This window comes from Erinaceus europaeus, chromosome 2 (assembly GCF_950295315.1).
Source record: "Erinaceus europaeus chromosome 2, mEriEur2.1, whole genome shotgun sequence".
Taxonomy (NCBI): domain Eukaryota; kingdom Metazoa; phylum Chordata; class Mammalia; order Eulipotyphla; family Erinaceidae; genus Erinaceus; species Erinaceus europaeus.
The window spans coordinates 194790943-194809062 of NC_080163.1; the positions used below are offsets into that span (position 1 = coordinate 194790943).

The 18120-nt window shown below is 53.5% G+C and overlaps 1 protein-coding gene across 3 annotated transcripts; it reads right to left on the reverse strand.

Annotated features, from left to right (window-relative positions):
- Nucleotides 1-927: 927 nt before the first annotated feature.
- On the reverse strand, nucleotides 928-17821 carry DACT3 (dishevelled binding antagonist of beta catenin 3). 3 transcript variants are annotated; one of them, XM_060186109.1, is made up of 5 exons: nucleotides 17447-17821; nucleotides 6069-6165; nucleotides 5768-5920; nucleotides 5136-5235; nucleotides 928-3271 (listed from the first exon to the last, which is right to left on the reverse strand). In XM_060186109.1, exons 1-5 carry the CDS (start codon nucleotides 17693-17695, stop codon nucleotides 1600-1602), a joined length of 2271 nt encoding a protein of 756 aa, XP_060042092.1. In that variant the 5' UTR covers nucleotides 17696-17821; the 3' UTR covers nucleotides 928-1599. The 3 variants fall into 3 exon arrangements, with proteins under 3 accessions (XP_060042092.1, XP_060042093.1, XP_016047639.2); XM_016192153.2 differs by lacking the exon at nucleotides 5136-5235 and having other exon boundaries at nucleotides 1822-3271; nucleotides 17447-17811; XM_060186110.1 differs by lacking the exons at nucleotides 5136-5235; nucleotides 6069-6165; nucleotides 17447-17821 and adding an exon at nucleotides 5467-5560 and having other exon boundaries at nucleotides 1821-3271; nucleotides 5768-5893.
- Between the last annotated feature and the right edge of the window lie 299 nt (nucleotides 17822-18120).

Below are 18120 nucleotides of genomic sequence, written 5' to 3' on the forward strand. Positions count from 1 at the left end.
CAATTTCCTTCCACCCCTCCTTTTCCCTCCTTTCCCAGAGTCCTCTGTTTTGAGGCAATATGTGTTTTTATTTTTAAACAAAATAGCAGCTGGGGAGGTGGCTCAGCAGATAAAAAGCAGGACTTGCAGGCTTGAGGCTCCTGTTTCAATCACTGGCACTGTGCACAGGAAGTAGTGCTCTGGCTTCAAGAAAAAAATTTAAGGTGGAGGGGACTGAGGATATAGCATAATGGTCATGCAAAGGACTTTCACAAAGTCTAAGATTCAGTCCCCTGCATCTCTGAAAGCCAGAACTCAGCAGTGCTCTGGTAATAAGTAAATAAATAAGTAAAATAATCACAGCAATAATAAAAATTGTCCTAGGAGGTGGTACCATGGTCGAGCTCCAGACCTGCAAGTATATGGCCCTAAGTTTGATTCCTGGCACTACATATGCCAGTGTTGCTCTGATCCCTTGGTCTTCTGAAATAAAGAAAATGTGTATTTTTCAAAGAGTAGCAGTCAGTGAAATAGCTCATCCAGGAGAGCACGGGACCTGCCTGCTTGAAACTCCTGGTTTATTCCTTAGAACTGAAAGTACCAGAATGGTGCCCTCACATCTCTCTCTCTCTTTCCATTCTATGTCATGTAAAAAATAAATTAGTCATTTTCTGGACAGCCAAAACAATCAGCAATAGTCCCAAAGGAAAAAGTACATCTGATTTTCCACAGAAAGTGAGCTACAGGCCGGGTGGTAGAGCACAGACATTACCACTTACATGGACCCAGATTCAAGCCCCCCAGTTCCCACCTGCAGGTGGGGAGGCTTCATGAGCAGTGGAGCAGTGCTGCAGCTGTCTCTTTTCATCCTCCCCTTCCCCGTCAATCTCTCTGTCTCTATCAAAAAATAAAGTGAAATGCAATAAAACAGGACTCGAGATCACCACATATGGAACACTGTGCATTTATTTACAAAGAGGTTAGAGAAACAGAATCTGGCCCCCCCTGTGCACCGGGGAGTCATCATCGTCATAATAAATACAGTAACTTTTTTAAAAGGAAAAAAAATAAAATACTGGATTCAAACAGTTGAGGGTCATCCTGAGCTCTCTCCCAGCTCCCTCTGAGAGGAGGGGAGGGGGGGCACGAGAGAGAAGCCATCTTCCTCCCCTCTTCCACCTCCCAATCCTCCATCATTGTGAGTGTGTGTGTGGGGGGGAGAAGGGGAGAGGTAAACGAAAGTTTCTCTTCTTTACAGATGTTACCAACTCCTACGTGACCCTCAAAACCCCAAAGCCTGGGGGCTCCTTCCCCGCCCAGGGCATTCTGCAGGCACCATCTGGGTCAGACTCAGAGTCTCGTGTGTGTGTGTGTGTGTGTGTGTGTGTGTGTGTGTGTGTGTGTGTGTGTGTGTGTGTGTGTGTTGGGGGTGGATGGGTGGGTGGGTGCCAAGGAGGAAATCTTAGGGGTGCAGGGACAAATGGAGGGGCACTTGGTGAACTGGGCCAGGGGTGGTGGTGGGGGCCGATGTGGGCATGAAAAAGGGAGATGACAGGCCTCGGTGAGCGAAGTGAAACAGACAAGACTAAGCGTCTAGGCTAAATTGTGGGGGGGGGGGGTTCAGAGGGAACCCCTCTTCTGCACACCACAGTACACCCATAGCACAGACAAGGGGAAACGGGGGTGGGGTGGGGTGGGGTGGGGTGGGGTGGGGGGCTCCTTCCTTGTTAAGGAGGCTGCAGAGGATGAAGGGCGGAAGGAGGACAGGAGGAAGGGAGGGAGGGAGGGAGGGAGGGGGTCTTTGGAAACCGAGGACACCTCGGAGACCGGCCTGGGGCGCGAGTGACACAGCCGCGATGGGGGTCGCGATGGGGGTCGGCAGCCCCTGCAAGCCGGCCGCTCCCCCCAACTCACACTGTGGTCATGACCTTGAGTGACCCCGACCGGAAGCGCAGGATCTTCTTCTTGAGTGCGTGGGAAGCCTTGATCTTCACGAAGACCTTGGCGGGGCCCGCGGGCGCCCCTGCCCCGGCCGCGCCCCCGGGGCCCGACGCGGCCACCAGCTGCTGCGGCCACACGAGGCCGCCGCTGCCGTCCGAGTCGCTGGAGGCGGAGCTGAAGGCGGGCGACTCGCCCTCGCTGGCGCTCGACTCGCTCTCCCCGTAGCCGCCCGCCCCGCCGCCCCCCGGGCCGCGGCGTCCCAGGGGCCCCAGGCGCCCGGCCGAGCACTCGGAGTCGCTGCCCGCGCAGCCGTAGAGCAGGCGGCGCGGCGGGGCCGACGGGGACGGGACGGGGCCGGGGCCGCGCGTGGACGGGCCGCGGGGGCGCGCACGTCGTGCGTCGGCCGCGTCGATCTCGGCGGTGGAGCGCCAGCGACGGCAGGAGCCCGCGGCCTGCGCCGCCAGGGTGGGTGCGGGCCCGCGGCGGGGCCTGGGGGGCCGCGGCTCTTCGCGCTCGGCCGTGGGGTACTTGGGGGGCCCCGGGGGCGCGGCGGCGCGGCCCAGCAGGCTGGTCTCCGACTGCGAGCGCGCGGCCTTGCGCGCCCTGGGCGAGCCCCGCCGGCCCGACGTTTCCGTCACGCGGCCGCGGCGGCCGGCGGCCCGGGGCCGCTCGCGGGGCGGCGACTGCTCCACGCTGCGGCCTCGCGTCAGGGGGGGCGGCGCCTTGCGGCGCGCGGCGCGGCCGGGGAGCCCGCGGGTGGCGGCCTGCGCGCCGGGGATGTACTGCGCCTTCACCAGGCGGCCCTCGCCCGGGCTGTCGGGGGGCGAGGACGCGGCGGGCGGCGCTGCGGGCTCGGCGGCCGCCTCCGGCTCCCACGGCGAGGCCCAGGCGCGGCCTAGGGCGGCCGGGCTGGCGGGGCGACCCCCGACGCGCTCCAGCGGGAGCTCGGGCGCGGGCCGCGCGCCTCCGGGGGACGGGGACGCGTCGGGGGGCCGCTGGCGCACGCTGTTCTGGCGCCGCGGGCCCCCGTCCGCGCCCCCGGGACTCGTCCGGGGCTGCCCCGCCCCCCGGCGGCGGCGCCTGCGCAGAAGCGCCGAGATGTAGCCGTCCAGGGGCCGCCCCGCGCCCGCGCCCGCTGCGTCCGTCGAGTCCGCCGGCGACCGGGAGCAGGGCCGCGGGCTGCGCAGCGCCACCGCGTGCAGGGGGCTGGGCGTCAGGAAGGGCCCCGCGCGCGGCCGCCGCTCGGCCGACGAGCAGGACTCCGCTGCCGCCGTCGGGTAGGGCGCCGAGAAGGAGCGCGGCACCGCGGCCCGGGCGCTCGCCGCCTCCGGAGCGCTGGGACTGGCGTCTCCTGTAAGGGAGGCAAAAGGGGGGCTGGGAGGCCCTCGGAGACCCGGCTCTGCAGCCTGGGGAAGGGGGGCCTCACAGACCCTGTTCACATGCCTCCCCTCTGCGTAGTATTATTATTGCTTTTTTCTTTTCTCTTCTTTTTTGCCTCCAGGGTTGTTGCTGGGACTCTGTGCCTGCACTATGAATCCACTGCTGCTGGAGGCCATTTTTCCCATTTTGTTGCCCTTCGTTACTGTTGTCATTGGCTGCTGTTGTTACTGGATAGGACAGAGAGAAATGGAGAGAGGAGGGGAAAGCAGAGAGAGGGAGAGAAAGACAGACACCTGCAGACCTGCTTCACCTCCTGTGAAGCGACTCCCCTGCAGGTGGGGAGCCGGGGGCTCGAACCGGGATCCTTAGGTGGGTCCTTGCGCTTGGCGCCACCTGCGCTTAACCTGCTGCACTATGGCCGGACCCCCTATTATTGCTTTTATTTTATTTTCTTTCTTTGACAGAGACAGGCAGAAATTGACAGGGACGGAGAGAGAGAGAGAGAGAGAGGAGAGAGACAGACAGACACCTGCAGCCCTGCTTCACCACTTGCAAAGCTTTCCCCCAGCAGGTGGGGACCAGGGACTCGAACCTGGGGCCTTGCGCGCTGTAACATGTGTGCCCAAGCAGGTGAGGCACCACCTGGCCCCTATTATTATCCTTATTTATTTACTGGATAGAGACAGCCAGAAATCGAGAGGGAAGGGGCAGATAGAGAGGGAGAGAGACAGAGGCACCTGCAACTCTGCTTCACCACTCGCCAAGTTTCCTCCTGCAGGTGGGAAGGACTGGAGGCTCGAACCCGGGTCCTTGCACATGGAGCATGTGCACTCACCACCCCACCCCTACACCCCTCTGATCAAGCTCCTTTTAACAAAACCTTCCTGTCACCCTGCATGCCTGGCTGACCCCTATTTTTTTATTCTGACGTATTTCATTTATTTAGTTTAATGACGGTAATACAGAGGGAAAGAGACTGACAAAGCACTGCTCAGCTCTGGTTTATAGTGGTGCTGGGGATTGAATCTGGGACCTTGGAGCCTCAGGCATGAGAATCTTTTTGCAAAAGTGGAGAGTAGATAGCATAGAGGTGATGCAGACAGTCAGTCCCAGGTTCAGTCTAATGCACCTCTATAAACTATAGCTGAGCAGGGCTCTGGTTTAAAAAAAAAAAAAAAAGAAGGAAAGAAAAAAATCATAAGCACTATGCTGCCTCTCCAGCCCATGACCTCTATTTCTTTCTTTTCTTTTTTTTTTTTTTTTTTTGCCTCCAGGGTTATTGCTGGGACTCAGTGCCTATACTCTAATCCACTGCTCCTGGAGTCCATTTTTCCCTTTTGTTGCCATTGTTTATCATTGTTGTTATTATTGGTATTGCTGGATAGGACAGAGAAATGGAGAGAAGAGGGGAAGAGAAAGATAGACACCTACTGACCTGCTTCACGGCCTGTGAAGCCACCCCCTGCAGGTGGGGGGTCCTGACACCGTCCTTGTGCTCTTAACCAGGTGTGCCACTGCCCAGCCCCCCAATGCTACTTTTGAAACTCCCTCAGAAGGCAGGTACTTTCTCTCTACCTCATTTTAACAAATGGAGACACAAAGGCCCAGCAGGAGACTTGCTCAAAGACACAGACAGGGTATGTCCCAGTCCAAATTCTAATCCCTTCTCTCTCAATTTTAATCTAGGGCAGTTGGACTCAGAAGTTTGTATTCAAAATTGTGCCCAGGGATTCGGGTGGTAGTGCAGCGGGTTAAGTGCAGGTGGGGTTAAGTGCAGGTGGTGCAAAGCGCAAGGACCAGCTTAAGGATCCCGGTTCGAACCCCCAGCTCCCTACCTGCAGGGGAGTCGATTCACAGGCGGTGAAGCAGGTCTGCAGGTGTCTATCTTTCTCTTCCCTTCTCTGTCTCCCCCTCCTCCCTCCATTTCTCTCCTATCTAAGAAAGATGAAATCAAAAACAACAATAATAATAACTACAACAACAATAAAAAGGGGGGGGGCAACAAAAGGGAAAAAAAGTTATGCCTGGACAGCCAGCTGAGTGGATGCTCCAGGCTCAAGCCCAGCCCTCACCTCACTGGGGGGGACCTTTTGTGCTGTGATGTCATTCCTGCCAAATCTATTTTAAGAAAAAAGTTGGCCCACAAAAATTAGATAAAACAAATACCTAGGATACTCTTAGGGCTGGGGAGATATGCCTGAGGCTCTGAGGTCCCAGTTTCAATCCCCTGCACCACCATCAGCCAAAGCTGAACAATGATCTGGGGAAAAGAAAGAAGAAAAGAGGGCTGGGAAGACAGCGTAATGGTCATGCAAAAAGACTTTCATGCCTAAGGCACTAAAGGTCTCAGGTTTAACCCCCAGCATTACCATGAGCCAGAACTGAGCAGTGTTCTGGTTTTCAAAACAAAAACAGAAAACTATCCTCCTAAGGTCTGGCACTCAGGCTCCCGCCCAGTCTGCCTTACCTAGAGACTTGGGCCTCTCACTCGCATAGATGCCCCTGGGTTCCGAGGGACCCAGGCGTCCATAGGAGCCAGATCCGGAGAAGGCACTGTCCCCACAGAAGGTCGATGGTGGCGAGTCTGGGCCTCCAGTGGAACTCGGGTCTTCGTAGAAGCCTGGATTCCAGAGGAAAGGGAAGAGACAATCAGAGGGGCCTATGTGGAAGACCCCGGGGGTAGAGAAAGCAGGAAACAGACAAACAGACAGGGCACAATGGGGAAGGGTGTGTCCCAGGCTGACCCCACTCCTGCCACCCATGCTCACCCGAGCTGCGCCCGCTCTCCTGCTCCAGGCCCCCTGACTCCAGGCTCAGGTCTCCCAGCTGCTGGCCCAGATCCCAGATGAGCCCGGGCAAGGCCTCCTGAGGGCGAGGGAGAGCAGGGTGATCAGTGGGCCCCGTCCTCTGCCCCCCAGACTCTTACTCAAGATGCTTATAAGCAGACTGCGACTTAAGACGATGAGACTTACTCCTAAAGCGAACAAGGAGCGACCAGGAGCTAGCACGGGACTCACTCATGAGGCTCTGGGTTTGAGCACCAGCACCTCATGGAAGCATCATGGAGGACACAAGAGAAGCTCTGTGGGTGGTGGAACAGTGCTGTGCTGTCTCTCTTGTTATTTTGCTTCCCTTTCTTTCTTGGATTTTCTTTTCTTCCTGCCACTGGGTTATTGCTAGAGCTCTGTATCTGCACAGTGACTCCACTGCTCTTAGAAGCCATTTTCCACCCTTTCATTCTGCGGGGTGGAGGAGAGAGGAACGGACACCTACAGCACTGTCCCACTGCTCATGAAGCTCCCCCTCCCAGGCAGATGTGGGCAGAGGACTTGAAACCAGCCTTTGACCAAGATAAAAGGTGTGTTCTGCCAGGTGCACCACTGCCCGGCCCTTCCTCTCTTCTCTTTCAAAGAAGTGCCTGGTCAGTGAAACTGCTGCTGTGTGAGGCCCAGGTTCTGTTCCCAGGGCTGCATTAAAAACAGAAGGACAAGGGAGGGGAGGAAGAGGAATTCCAGAGTTTCAGGCCTTCTTTTATTTCCATTAGAAAGTGGGGGCCAGGTGGTGGTACACCTGGCTAAGAGCCCATAATACTACGCTCAAGAACCTGAGTTTGGGCTCTGCTCACCACTTGCAGGGGAGACACTTCACAAGCAGTGAAGGAGATCTGCAGGTGTTTTATATTTCTCTCTCCCCCTTCTCAATTTCTTCTGTCCTACTGAATAAAAAAGAAAAAAAAAAAGGTAAACGTGGCCACCAGGAAGTGGTTCAGTGGTGAAGCACCTGCTTTACATGCATGAGGCCCTGGGTTTGATCCCTGCCACATCATTAAAACAAGAAAGAGGTGCAGCCTGGGAGGCAGCACAGGAGCTAGAGGGTTGTGTTTGAAAGTGCGAGATCCTAGGGGGCCGGGAAGTGGCACAACTGGTTAAGCACACATAGTGCTAAGTACAGGGATCCTTACACTGGTACTTGTGCTTTGCGCCACGTGTGCTTAACCCGCTGCGCCACCGCCTGACCCCTAAGTTCAGGTCTTACTGTAAAGCCAGTTCATGTGGCTGGGGAGGTGGCAAAGCAGTGGGGCCATAGGAACCACAGGTATGAGGTCCACAGTTTGAACCCCAGCATTGCATATGCCAGAGTGATTCTCTAGTTGTCTCAGTTTCTCTCATTAAAGCATAATATGTTTTGTTTTTTTTTTACTTACTTACTGGATAAAGAGAGGGAAATAGGGAGAAAGAGACAGAGACACCTGCAACATCACCACTTAGGAAGCTTCCCCCCTGTAGGTGGGGACCAGGAGCTTGAACCTGGGTCTTCACACATTGTGGTAACATGTTCATCAACCCAGTGACTCCTCTGCCCAGACCCTAAAATAATCTTTTTTAAAAGAGGCAGTTTAGTGGTTTGGGAGGTGGTTCACTGGATATAACCTTGGACTATGAAGCATGAGGTCCTGAGCTTCAACCCCAATGTTGCATGTGTGGGAATGAACTCTGGTTCTATCTCCCTCTTTTTCATGGTAAATAAATCTTAGGCGAGGGAGGCAGCACATAGTTATGCAGTCATACTCTCAAGCTTGAGGTTCCAAGGTCCCAAGTTCAAACCTACACCCCTGTCCCCCCGCCACCCCTACACCACTATAAGTCAGAGCTGAACACTGCTCTGAGAAGAAGAAAAAAGACTTTAGAGATTTATTTTGGGTGCAGAGAGAAATTGAAAAGGAACAGGAAGATAGGGAGAGAGAAAGACAAAACACTTGCAATCCTGTTTCATCACCTGTGAAGCTTGCCCCCCTGCAGGTGGAGACTGGGGACTTGAACCTATGTCCTTTGCACTGTACTGTGTGTGTTCAACCAGGTGCACCACCACCCAACTCCAGGATTTATGAGAGAACCAGAAGCACTATGGCACATGTGATGCCAGAGATGGAACTCAGTATTTCATATTAAGAGTCCAAGCTTGGTTAAAATAGAAAAATCTTTTAAAAATTAAATAATACTGGGCAGGAGTAGATAGCATAATAGCTATGCAAAGGAACTCTCTTGCCTGAGGCTCCAAAATCCCAGGTTCAATCCCCAGCACCAGAACAGTGTTCTGGTGTGTCTCATTAAAGTAAATAAATAAATTTTTATTATTTATTAATGAGAAATATAGGAAGAGAGAGAAAGAACCAGACATAGTTCTGGTACATGTGCTGTTGGCGATTGAACTCAGGACCTCATGCGTGAGAGTCTAGTGCTTTTATTCACTGCACCACCTCCTAGACCACAATAAAAAATATTTTTTAAAAATAGGGCTGAGGAGGCAGCATAATGGTGATGCAAAAATGCTTTTCAAGCCTGAGGCCTGAGGTCCCAGGTTCAATCCAGAGCTGAGCAGCGCACGCACACACACACACACACACACCACACACACACTCACACGCACACCACACACACCACACTCACACACTCTCGTGCACACCACACACACACACACACCACACATACACACACACACACACACAGTCTCACACACACACACCACACACACACACACACACACTTTATACGACATGAAAAAGTTCTCGAGAGCCAAGCCAACCCTGTTTTTTGTTTGTTTTTGCTGTAGGGAGACAACATTTCTCATTAGTTGCAGATACATGAAGGCAAAACCCCTTAACAGAAAATGACTGAGGTGAAGTTGGAGTTGGGGGTGAGTAATGGGAAGGGGCTTCAGCCGAGAGCCTAGCCCCCTTGGGGAAAACGGGTGGGGCAGAGCAAGGAAGAGTGTCCCATGAATCTGTTTGAGGACAGAGATGGCGACAGCCTCAGGCTGCTGACTGTTGACCCTTAGACAAAAGCGGCTTGTCTGGACTGCTGGCGGGCGGAGTGCAGGCGCCCAGCTCTGCCTATTTAGGGCAGAAAGACCAGAGGACTCCCCAGCAGACAGCCCCCCCCCAGCCCCAACTTCCGAATTCCAGGGCTGCTCTCCTGGTCCCCCCTCCTCACCCCTCCTATCCCCTATGGGAGCCCCCATCTGGGCTTGTTTATAAAAGGAAAGTCAACAAACCCTTCCACTTTGGGCCCCTGCCCTGTGGGGGGCGGGGAAGCAGCTCAGTGGTGCAGTATCAAGGCCTCCAAAGAGAATCTCTGGGCCTGGTGATGGTGCACCCACCGGTGGAGCGGACAAGTTACCATGTAAAAGCCCCGGGTTCAAGCCTTTGCTCCCCACCCGCAGGGGGGACACTTCACAAGCGGTGAAGCAGGGCTGCAGATGTCTCTCTCTCCCTATCTCCCTCACTCCTGTCAATTTCTCTCTTCAAAGAAAATTTTAGAAAAGGAAAGAGAAAGAGGAAAAAAAAGGAAAAGTGGCCACCAGGAGCAATGGCTTTGTCATGTAGGCACCAAATCCCAGTGACAATGCTGGTGGCAATAAAAATAAATAAACAACTAATAAACGTTAAAAAAATAAGAGAATCCATGTATGCACAACCCCCCATGCCCCCCCACTAGTTGCCCCCCTTACTCCCTCTGCTCAGGCCACCCCAATAAGAACATTCTAGGCAGGTTATCCCATGTGCTGTAGTCCCCAGATGCTTCCCCCAGACTTCTAAGACCCCTTCTCCAACCACTTTCCAAAAGAGGTCCCCTGTCCACTGTACCATGTACAACTGCTCTGCTCTTTTACATGTAACTACCCCAACCAGAAGTAATGATCTTGTGGTTTAAAAGTCTACAGCAGGGGACCAGGTGATGGCACACCTGGTTAAGTGCACACATTACAGCTTGCAAGGTCCCAGGATTGAACATCTGATCTCCAACTGTAGGGGGAAACTTTGTGACTAGTGAAACAGGGCTGCAAGTGTCTCTCTGTCTCTCTTCCTCCCCCTTCCCTCTCCATTTCTGGCTATTTCTATCCAATAAAGATAATTCTAAATAAAGAAATACATTCAAAAAGAAGTATACATCAGGTTGCCCTTTGATTGCTTGTCTGCCACCAGGATTGTTTTGGGGGCTTGCTGCTTACAGGGCTCCCTCATGCCTGGTGACCCTTCTTTTCATTTTTGATCTCCTTCCCCTCCAGTGCCAGAGCACAACGCAGGTACCCAGGAAATGTTTTCTTCCTTCCTTTTTTTTTGCCTCCAGGTTATCACTGGGGCTCAGTTCTGGCACTATGAATCCACTGCTCCTGGCGGCCATTTTTTCCATTTCATTGGATAAGACAGAGAGAAATTGAAAGAGGAGAGGGAGATAGATGAGGAAAGAGAAAGAGAGACACCTGAAGACCTGCTTCACTGCTTGTGAATCATCCCCCTCCTGCAGATCTGGGCCTTGAACCCAGATCCTTGCACTTAAGTACTATGTATGCTTAAGTGGGTGTACCACCGCCCAGGCCCCTACTCAGGAAATGTTTAAAGGAATAATACAAATATGTGCCACATAGCTGGAGAACACTTTCACTAGGCCATGTCATCATTGTGTGAACATGTAGTGTCACTACACCAGGTCATTTAACCACCTGCACCTTTAGTTTACATGGTGCACCCTGTTAATGCCACAGCCATGCATGCAAACTGACACATGACTGTGTGTGCATACTAAGGACCGCACGTGCAGAGGAATGCTACAGAGCTTCACAAAAGAATGAGCAAATCTCATGGCTGGGGGTGGGAGGTGGGGAAGGATGGCTCAGTGGGTAGAGTGTAGGCTTACAACCCTCTTAGTTTAATCCCCAGCATGGTAGATGCCTGTGATGCTTTGGTTCATTCTCTCCCTCAAGTGAACTTTTTAAAATTTAAATTATATCGGGAGTCGGGCGGTAGCGCAGCGGGTTAAGCGCACACGGCGCAAAGCGCAAGGACCAGCATAAGGATCCAGGTTCAAGCCCCCAGCTCCCCACCTGCAGGGGAGTTGCTTCACAAGCAGTGAAGCAGGTCTGCAGGTGTCTATCTTTCTCTCCCCCTCTCTGTCTTCCCCTCCTCTCTCCAACAACAACGGCATCAATAACAACAACAACAATAACTACAACAACAATAAAAAACAAGGACAACGAAAAGGGAAATAAATACTTAAAATTTAAATTATAGCTATTGATTTATTTAAATGAGAAGGACCAGATCACTGCTCAGTGCTGTGTCATGGTGGAGAATACGCTTGAGACCTCTGAACCTCAGGCATGAGAGGCTGGTGCACTACCACTGTGTTATTTCCCTGATCTGAAATAAATAAATAAAAAGAGAGCTGGATGGTGGCAAACCTGGCTAAGCACACATAGTACCATGTACAAGAACCTGCACAAGGATCCAGGTTTGAGCCCCCTCTCCCCACTTCAGGGGGGACATCCCACAAGTGGTGAAGCAGGTCTGCAATTGTCTGTCTTTCTCCCTTTCTATCTCCCCTTCTCTCAATTTCTCTCTGTCCTATTCAATAAAATGGGGAAAATGGCCACCAGGATCAGTGGGTTCATAGTGCCAGCACCGAGCCCCAGCTATAACCCTGGAAGCAAAAATAAATGGAAATAATAATAGTTTTTAAAAGCAGGGGACTGGGGCAGAGGGTAGATAGCATAATGGTTATGCAAACAGACTCTCATGCCTGAGGCTCCAAAGTATCAGGTTCAGTCCCCCATACCACCATAAGCCAGAGCTGAACAGTGCTCTGGTTAAAAAATAAATAATAGTGGTCTGGGAGATGGCGCAGTGGTAAAGCTTTGGACTTTCAAACATGAGGTCCCAAGTTTGATCCCCGGCAGCATATGTGCCAGAGTGATGTCTGGTTCTTTCTCTCTCCTCCTATCTTTCTCATAAATAAATAAAATCTTTAAAAAAAAAGTTAAAACAAAAAATAATAAATAATAAAAATAAAATTTAAAAAGTTTAAAAAAGGGGAAAGGAGGGGACTGGGCGGTAGAGCCTATCTCTCCCTCTCCTCTCATTTCTCTGTCTTTATCCAAAATAAAATATTAAAAAAAGAATGAGCCAACTTAATATGTATAGAGAGTAGAATACTAGACTGCAATTAAAATAGAAAGGGGTCATTTCCATTCACTGAACCATTGCCAAGATAGGGAACTGAGCAGAAAAAGGAATGTGCACAATGTCTAAAGTGGGGGTTAACTTCAGAGTACCCAGAAGACCTGTGAAAGCCTGGCTGACAGCCCTACCTCTAGTTTCAGATGCCTGAGAATCTGCATGTCTAAAAAATTTCTCTGTGATGTTGCTAATCCCATGTCCAGATTTCCAGAACCCCTCTGAGACCTCACCCAGTTAACTGGAGTTTATAAAAACAAGAGGAACAAAAGGTAACCCCTTAGTCTCTTGGTATGTAGATGTGGGGGGGGGCAGGGGGGGGTCTGCAGGGTGACAGTGGTGTCAAGTGAGAGAAGGCCAAGGAAGAGGGAGGAGTTCTGGATAGGGGTAGGGGAATGAAGTGTTTCCAGAGGAAGCCTGGCTCCCAGTCACGTTGTCAGGATTCCAGCTCAACCCTGCCCTTCCGTGTGACCTGAAGCTGGTTGCTTCAGTTCTCTGAGCCTGTTGGCTTGCTCCATAGCACAAGTCGCATAGCTCAGGAGCTGCAATCCTGGGTCCCAGGTCCAATCCCTGACACGTGATTTGAGTGACTACATGCACCAGAGCCATCCTCTCTCTCTCTCTCAATAAGTGAGTCTTTATGAGTAACATAGTCGCTGGCGGTGCAGTGGACAAACCCTTAGACTCTCAAGCTTGAGGTTCTGACTTTGCTCTCTAGCATTGCATGTGCAGAGTGGTAGAGTGATGCTCTGTTTCTCTCTCTCCTCCTCCTCACTCACATGTATAAATATAATACATCATTAAAAAAACTGGGGGGAGTCAGGCGGTAGCACAGCGGGTTAAGTGCATGTGGCCCAAAGCGCAAGGACTGGCCTAAAGATCCTGGTTTGAGCCCCCGGCTCCCCACCTGCAGGGGAGTTGCTTCACAGGCGGTGAAGCAGGTCTGCAGGTGTCTATCTTTCCCTTTCTGTCTTCACCTCCTCTATTTCTCTCTGTCCTATCCAACAACTATGATATCAATAACAACAACAGTAATAACTACAACAATAAAAAAGGGCAACAAAAGGGAAAATTAATAAATATAAAATAAAATTTGGGGCCAGGTGGTGGCGCATCTGGTTGAGCACACATGTCACAACACACAAGGACCCAGGTTCAAGTCCCTGGTCCCCACCTGCAGGGGGAGAGCTTTGCAAGTGGTGAAGCAGTGTTGCAGGTGTCTCTCTGTCTCACCCCTTTCCCTCTCAATTTCTGGCTGTCTCTATCCAATCAATAAAATAAAGATAATAAAAAATTTTGAAAATGAAAAAAAATTGAACAGTAGTTTCTTTTAAGCACATAATAAAGGCTCCTATCATTGCATGAATACTTGAATTTCTGACAAAGTAAATATAGAAGATTGAATAAAAAATAGCATGGCGGTGCAGTAGATTATACATTGACACTCAGACATGCGGTCTAGAGTTCAGTCCCCCACAGCAAATATGCAGAGATGCCCTTTCTCCTCCTCCTTTTTCACTCATAAATAAAATATACACAGGAACCAGGCAGTGGTGCAACACACATGTCAGTGCACAAGGATCCAAGTTCAAGCCCCCAGTCTTCACCTGCAGGCTTCATGGAGAGTAAAGCAGCTGCAGGTATCTATCTCTCTTTCTCCCTTTTCCCTCTCAATTTCTGTCTCTAACAAACACATAAAAGAAGGTCACCAGAAGCCATAGACTCATTGTGCAGGCACTGAGTCCAGCCATAACCCTAGTGTCAATAAAAATAAAAACAACATACACATAAAAGCTTATACCTCAAAGGAGGTGATGCAGTGGTTGGGCTCTGGACTTGCAAGCATGAGGTCTTGAATTCAGTCTCTGGCACATACGCTAGAGTGCTCATCTGGCCTCTCTCCTGCCTCTCTGGCTATATGTCAGAAAATAAAAATAAGGGAGTCGGGCGGTAGCACAGCAGGTAAAGCACAGGCGGTGCAAAGTGCAAGGACCGGCGTAAGGATCCCGGTTCGAGCCCCCGGCGCCCCACCTGCAGGGACAGGTGTTGCATCACAGACAGTGAAGCGGGTCTGCAGGTGTCTGTCTTTCTCTCCCCTTCTCTATCTTCCCCTCCTCTCTCCATTTCTCTCTGTCCTATCCAACAACCATGATATCAATAACAATAATAACTGCAAAAGGAAATAAGTATTAATGAAAAAAACAAAAATAAATCTCTAATAAGTAAATATAAAGGGGTTAGTGATGTAGTCCTGTAGCAGAGTACATGCTTTGAATGTATGAGACCCTGGGTTCTATCCTCATTACCTACCACCCAATAAATATTTATTTATTGGTGAGAGAGAAAGAGAGAGAGGAGGAGGAAGGAGAGAGAAACAGCATCATTCTGGCACATGCAATGCCAGGGATCAATCTTGGGATTTCATGCTTAAAGGTCCAATACTTAATCCATAGTAGCAGCTTCCCTGCTATGCCCCCAATACATAAATTGAATTAATGTTTTAATTTATTTGATAGAGACAGAAATCGATAGGGAAGGGGGAGTCAGGGAAGAGAGACAGACACACCTGCAGTACTGCTTCACTGCAGGTGTGGATGGGGATGGGGGCTTGAACCCCGGGCTCTCGAGTAAACTGAACTAATGTAAAAGGATGGGCTGGGGCAGGGGGGCTAACCTCAGATTCTCCACTGTGGGAACAGCAGGAGTCAGGACTGAAAACAGAGGCCTCTTCCTCCTTCTGGTGCTTGGGCAACCCCCCCCCCACACACACACACACATCCCTGTGAAGTCCACACACACCCCTGCTTATAAGTCTGACCTCATCCCTTCCAACTGCAGAACTGCAAAGGACTAAATCTTTAAAAACCCAGAGAACCTTGACCTGAATCTGGCTCTCCGCCAGCCCCAGAGCCCCTCCCCTTTCTCTGCAAGCCCCCTTTCCCTCCCCCATTCCAGTGTGAGCCCCATTCCCATTTAGCTCTGTGGGGAAGTCCTTCTTGCTGGAAAGAGACCTTTTTAGCCCCCCCCTTCCTTCTCCCACCAGGAGTGTCTGGGCATCCAATGGAGACAGACAGACAGACAGATGGGAGACCATCAGACACATCCAGGAATTCTGCCTCTTTTCTCTATTTATTTTGGGCCAGAACACTGTTCAGCTCTGGCTTAGGGTGTTTGGGGGGCTGAGGGATTGAACTTGGGACTCTGGGGCCTCGGTCATGGAAGTCTGTGGCTGAAGCCGCTGCGCAGTCTCCCTTCCCTCTCTTCGAAGGCCCCCCCCCCCCTTTACCAACACCCCCACCCTCCCGAGCAGATTCGGATCAAGTCTTACCCGCACCCTCCTCCCTTTCTTGTTTCAGAGGGGAGAATATTGGGGTGTGTGTATGTGGGGGGGAGGGGAAGCACAGGGTAGAGGCTCAGGGAGGCGATGAGGCCCCCCTCCCCCTCCTTCAGACCCAGGACCCCCCCAACTCCAGAGGAGTTTATATTTAGTGCTTCCCAGCTCCTCGCTCAGCCCGCGGCTGTCTTCCTTCCACCGCCTCCTCCCCGCTGCTGGGACGGAGCTTTGCCTAGAGACTGGGGCTGGGGGGTGGGGTGGGGGAGAGGCCTCTCACTGCCACCCCGTGGGGGGAGCACTAGAAGCTGGGGGGGAATAAACACAGGGGCGGAGAAGAGGGTGGTGGTGGGGGGCATGAAGCAGAGACCCAGCGAGGGGCAGGCTGGGGCGCGGGGAATTCTTGCAGAGGAGGGAAGCGCTTCGTTAGCCCAGGCAGTTTTGGGGCGGGGGGGTTGGTTCTGGTGCAGACCCCCTCCCCCCCCCCGGGCGTCTCTAACTACCCGAACGGGTGGGGCCTCCCACAGCTGTTTCTGGTTGCCGAGAAGAATGTGCGGGGTCCCACTCCGGCGAGGGGTGGGGCGGGGCGGGTCTGGCTGCAGTCTCCCCGCCACCCCACCGCCTCTTTCCCCTTCTGGGGCGGGGGGGGGAGCAGTCGGGGTCAGCCCCGGGGAGAACCCCCTCCCCCGCCACTTCGGCTCAGGTTCCCTCCACGCCCACCCCCTAACACCGCCCCCTCCCCACCCCCAAATGGGAAGCGCTGACCACACACACAGGCTGGAGACCCGGCTCGGCGGGGTCTGGGGCCTGGCGGGCTGGGAGGGGAAAAGGGGGAAGGGACGAGGAGACACGGGCCAGGGACGCGGGACAGGAAGAGCGAGGTGCGCCAGTGCCAGAAGGAGAGACGGACAGACAGAAAGAGACAGACAGAGGATTAGGAAAGTCACGGAGCTGTGGCAGCCCTCAAGGAGAGAGGGAGCGAGAGCCGTTGAGCAAAGCCAAGAAAAGGTCGGGAGAGTGAAGGAATGTCAGAGTCAGAAGGGAGGAGGGATGGTGGCGCTTTCTTGAAGTCCTCCTGGAGCCCCCTGCCTCCCTCCCACCATCAGCACAACCAGGGCATCCCGAAGCCATATCCCCTGCGACCTGGACCTGCCTCTTGGCTGAACCGAGGCTGGGACCAGATAGGGATGGAGGGTGCCACCGGAATAGGCAGTAGTACCACCAGGGGTCCAGAGACTGCGAGCTTCCTTTAGGCCTGGAGGTCCCTTCCCCCTCCCCCCCTGGGAGATCTCCAAGCACTCCAGGACCTGGAGAGGGGGGGGAAATAAATAAATAAAAATGGAGAGCCCTAGGCAGAGGAACCCCGCGGGAAGGTAGGTTTTACATCCAGGCTGTGTGACCTTGGGTGGGTCACTTGCTCTCTCTGAGCCTCAGTTTCTTGGCTCTGTAAAATGGGGACTGTCACCCCTTATCTTCCAAGCTGCAAAGATAAACGCTTGGTCCGGGGTCGGCACAGACTTGGCGCCCAGAAGCGTCTTAGGGGAAGGGGATGGGGCTGGGTGCATCCCCCGAAGCTCCACCAGAGGCGATGCAGCCCCCTCCCTTCCCCCCCTCCTTTCCCCAATTTGGGGGCGGAGAGGCCGGGTCCCGCCCGCCGCCCTGACTCCCGGGTCTCCAGCCCCACCCCCTGTCCTTTCTCCCTCTTCCCCATCCCCCACCAGGACGAGTGTCTTAGCATCCAACCAAGACAGACAGACAGACCCACAAATTGGGGCAGAGGGACGGACGGACAGGCAGCCCCTCACCAGCTGCTCCTCTAAGGCCGCGGCGGCCCGACGCGCTGCTGCCGCATCTTCGTCCTCGTCGGCGTCCTCCTCGTCCTCGGCCTCGGCGCCCCCCATTCCAGGCTGGGCCAGCCGCAGCGCCTGCTGCACGCGGTACTCCTGCCTCTCCCGGAGCCAGTGCAACTCGCAGAGCCCGGCCAGGCTGCCCTCCAGCCAGCCCCGCAGCCGGCCACGCTCGGGGCTCACCGGGAACGAGAAGGCCCGGATCATGGCTGCGGCCCCCCGCCCCAGCCCGGCCGGGCCCTGCGGCCACCCCTCTCCGGGTCCCACCTCCCAGCCCCAACAGCCCGCCTGCCCGCCCGCCCGCCCGCTGGCCGGGCTGTCACCGTCTCATCTGCATAGGCGCCCGCCCATTGGGCCGCCCACCCGCAACTTATCTGCATGGCCACGCCCCCAGAGGCAGAGCAAGCCTCGCCTATTGGTCGGGACCCTCGCTGACGAAAAGGCTCGGCTGAGCACTCGCGCCCCCCGGGACGACGCATGCTCGTAACTGCCTACTCGCTGGGTTGATGAGGAGATCTCGCCACGCCCCCCTATGCAGGCTGCCTTGCAGCCTTGGCCACGCCCCCTCGCGTCACAATGAAAGAGGCCCACCTTTGCTCCAATATCATTGGCTCTGCCTCCCCCTAGTTTGG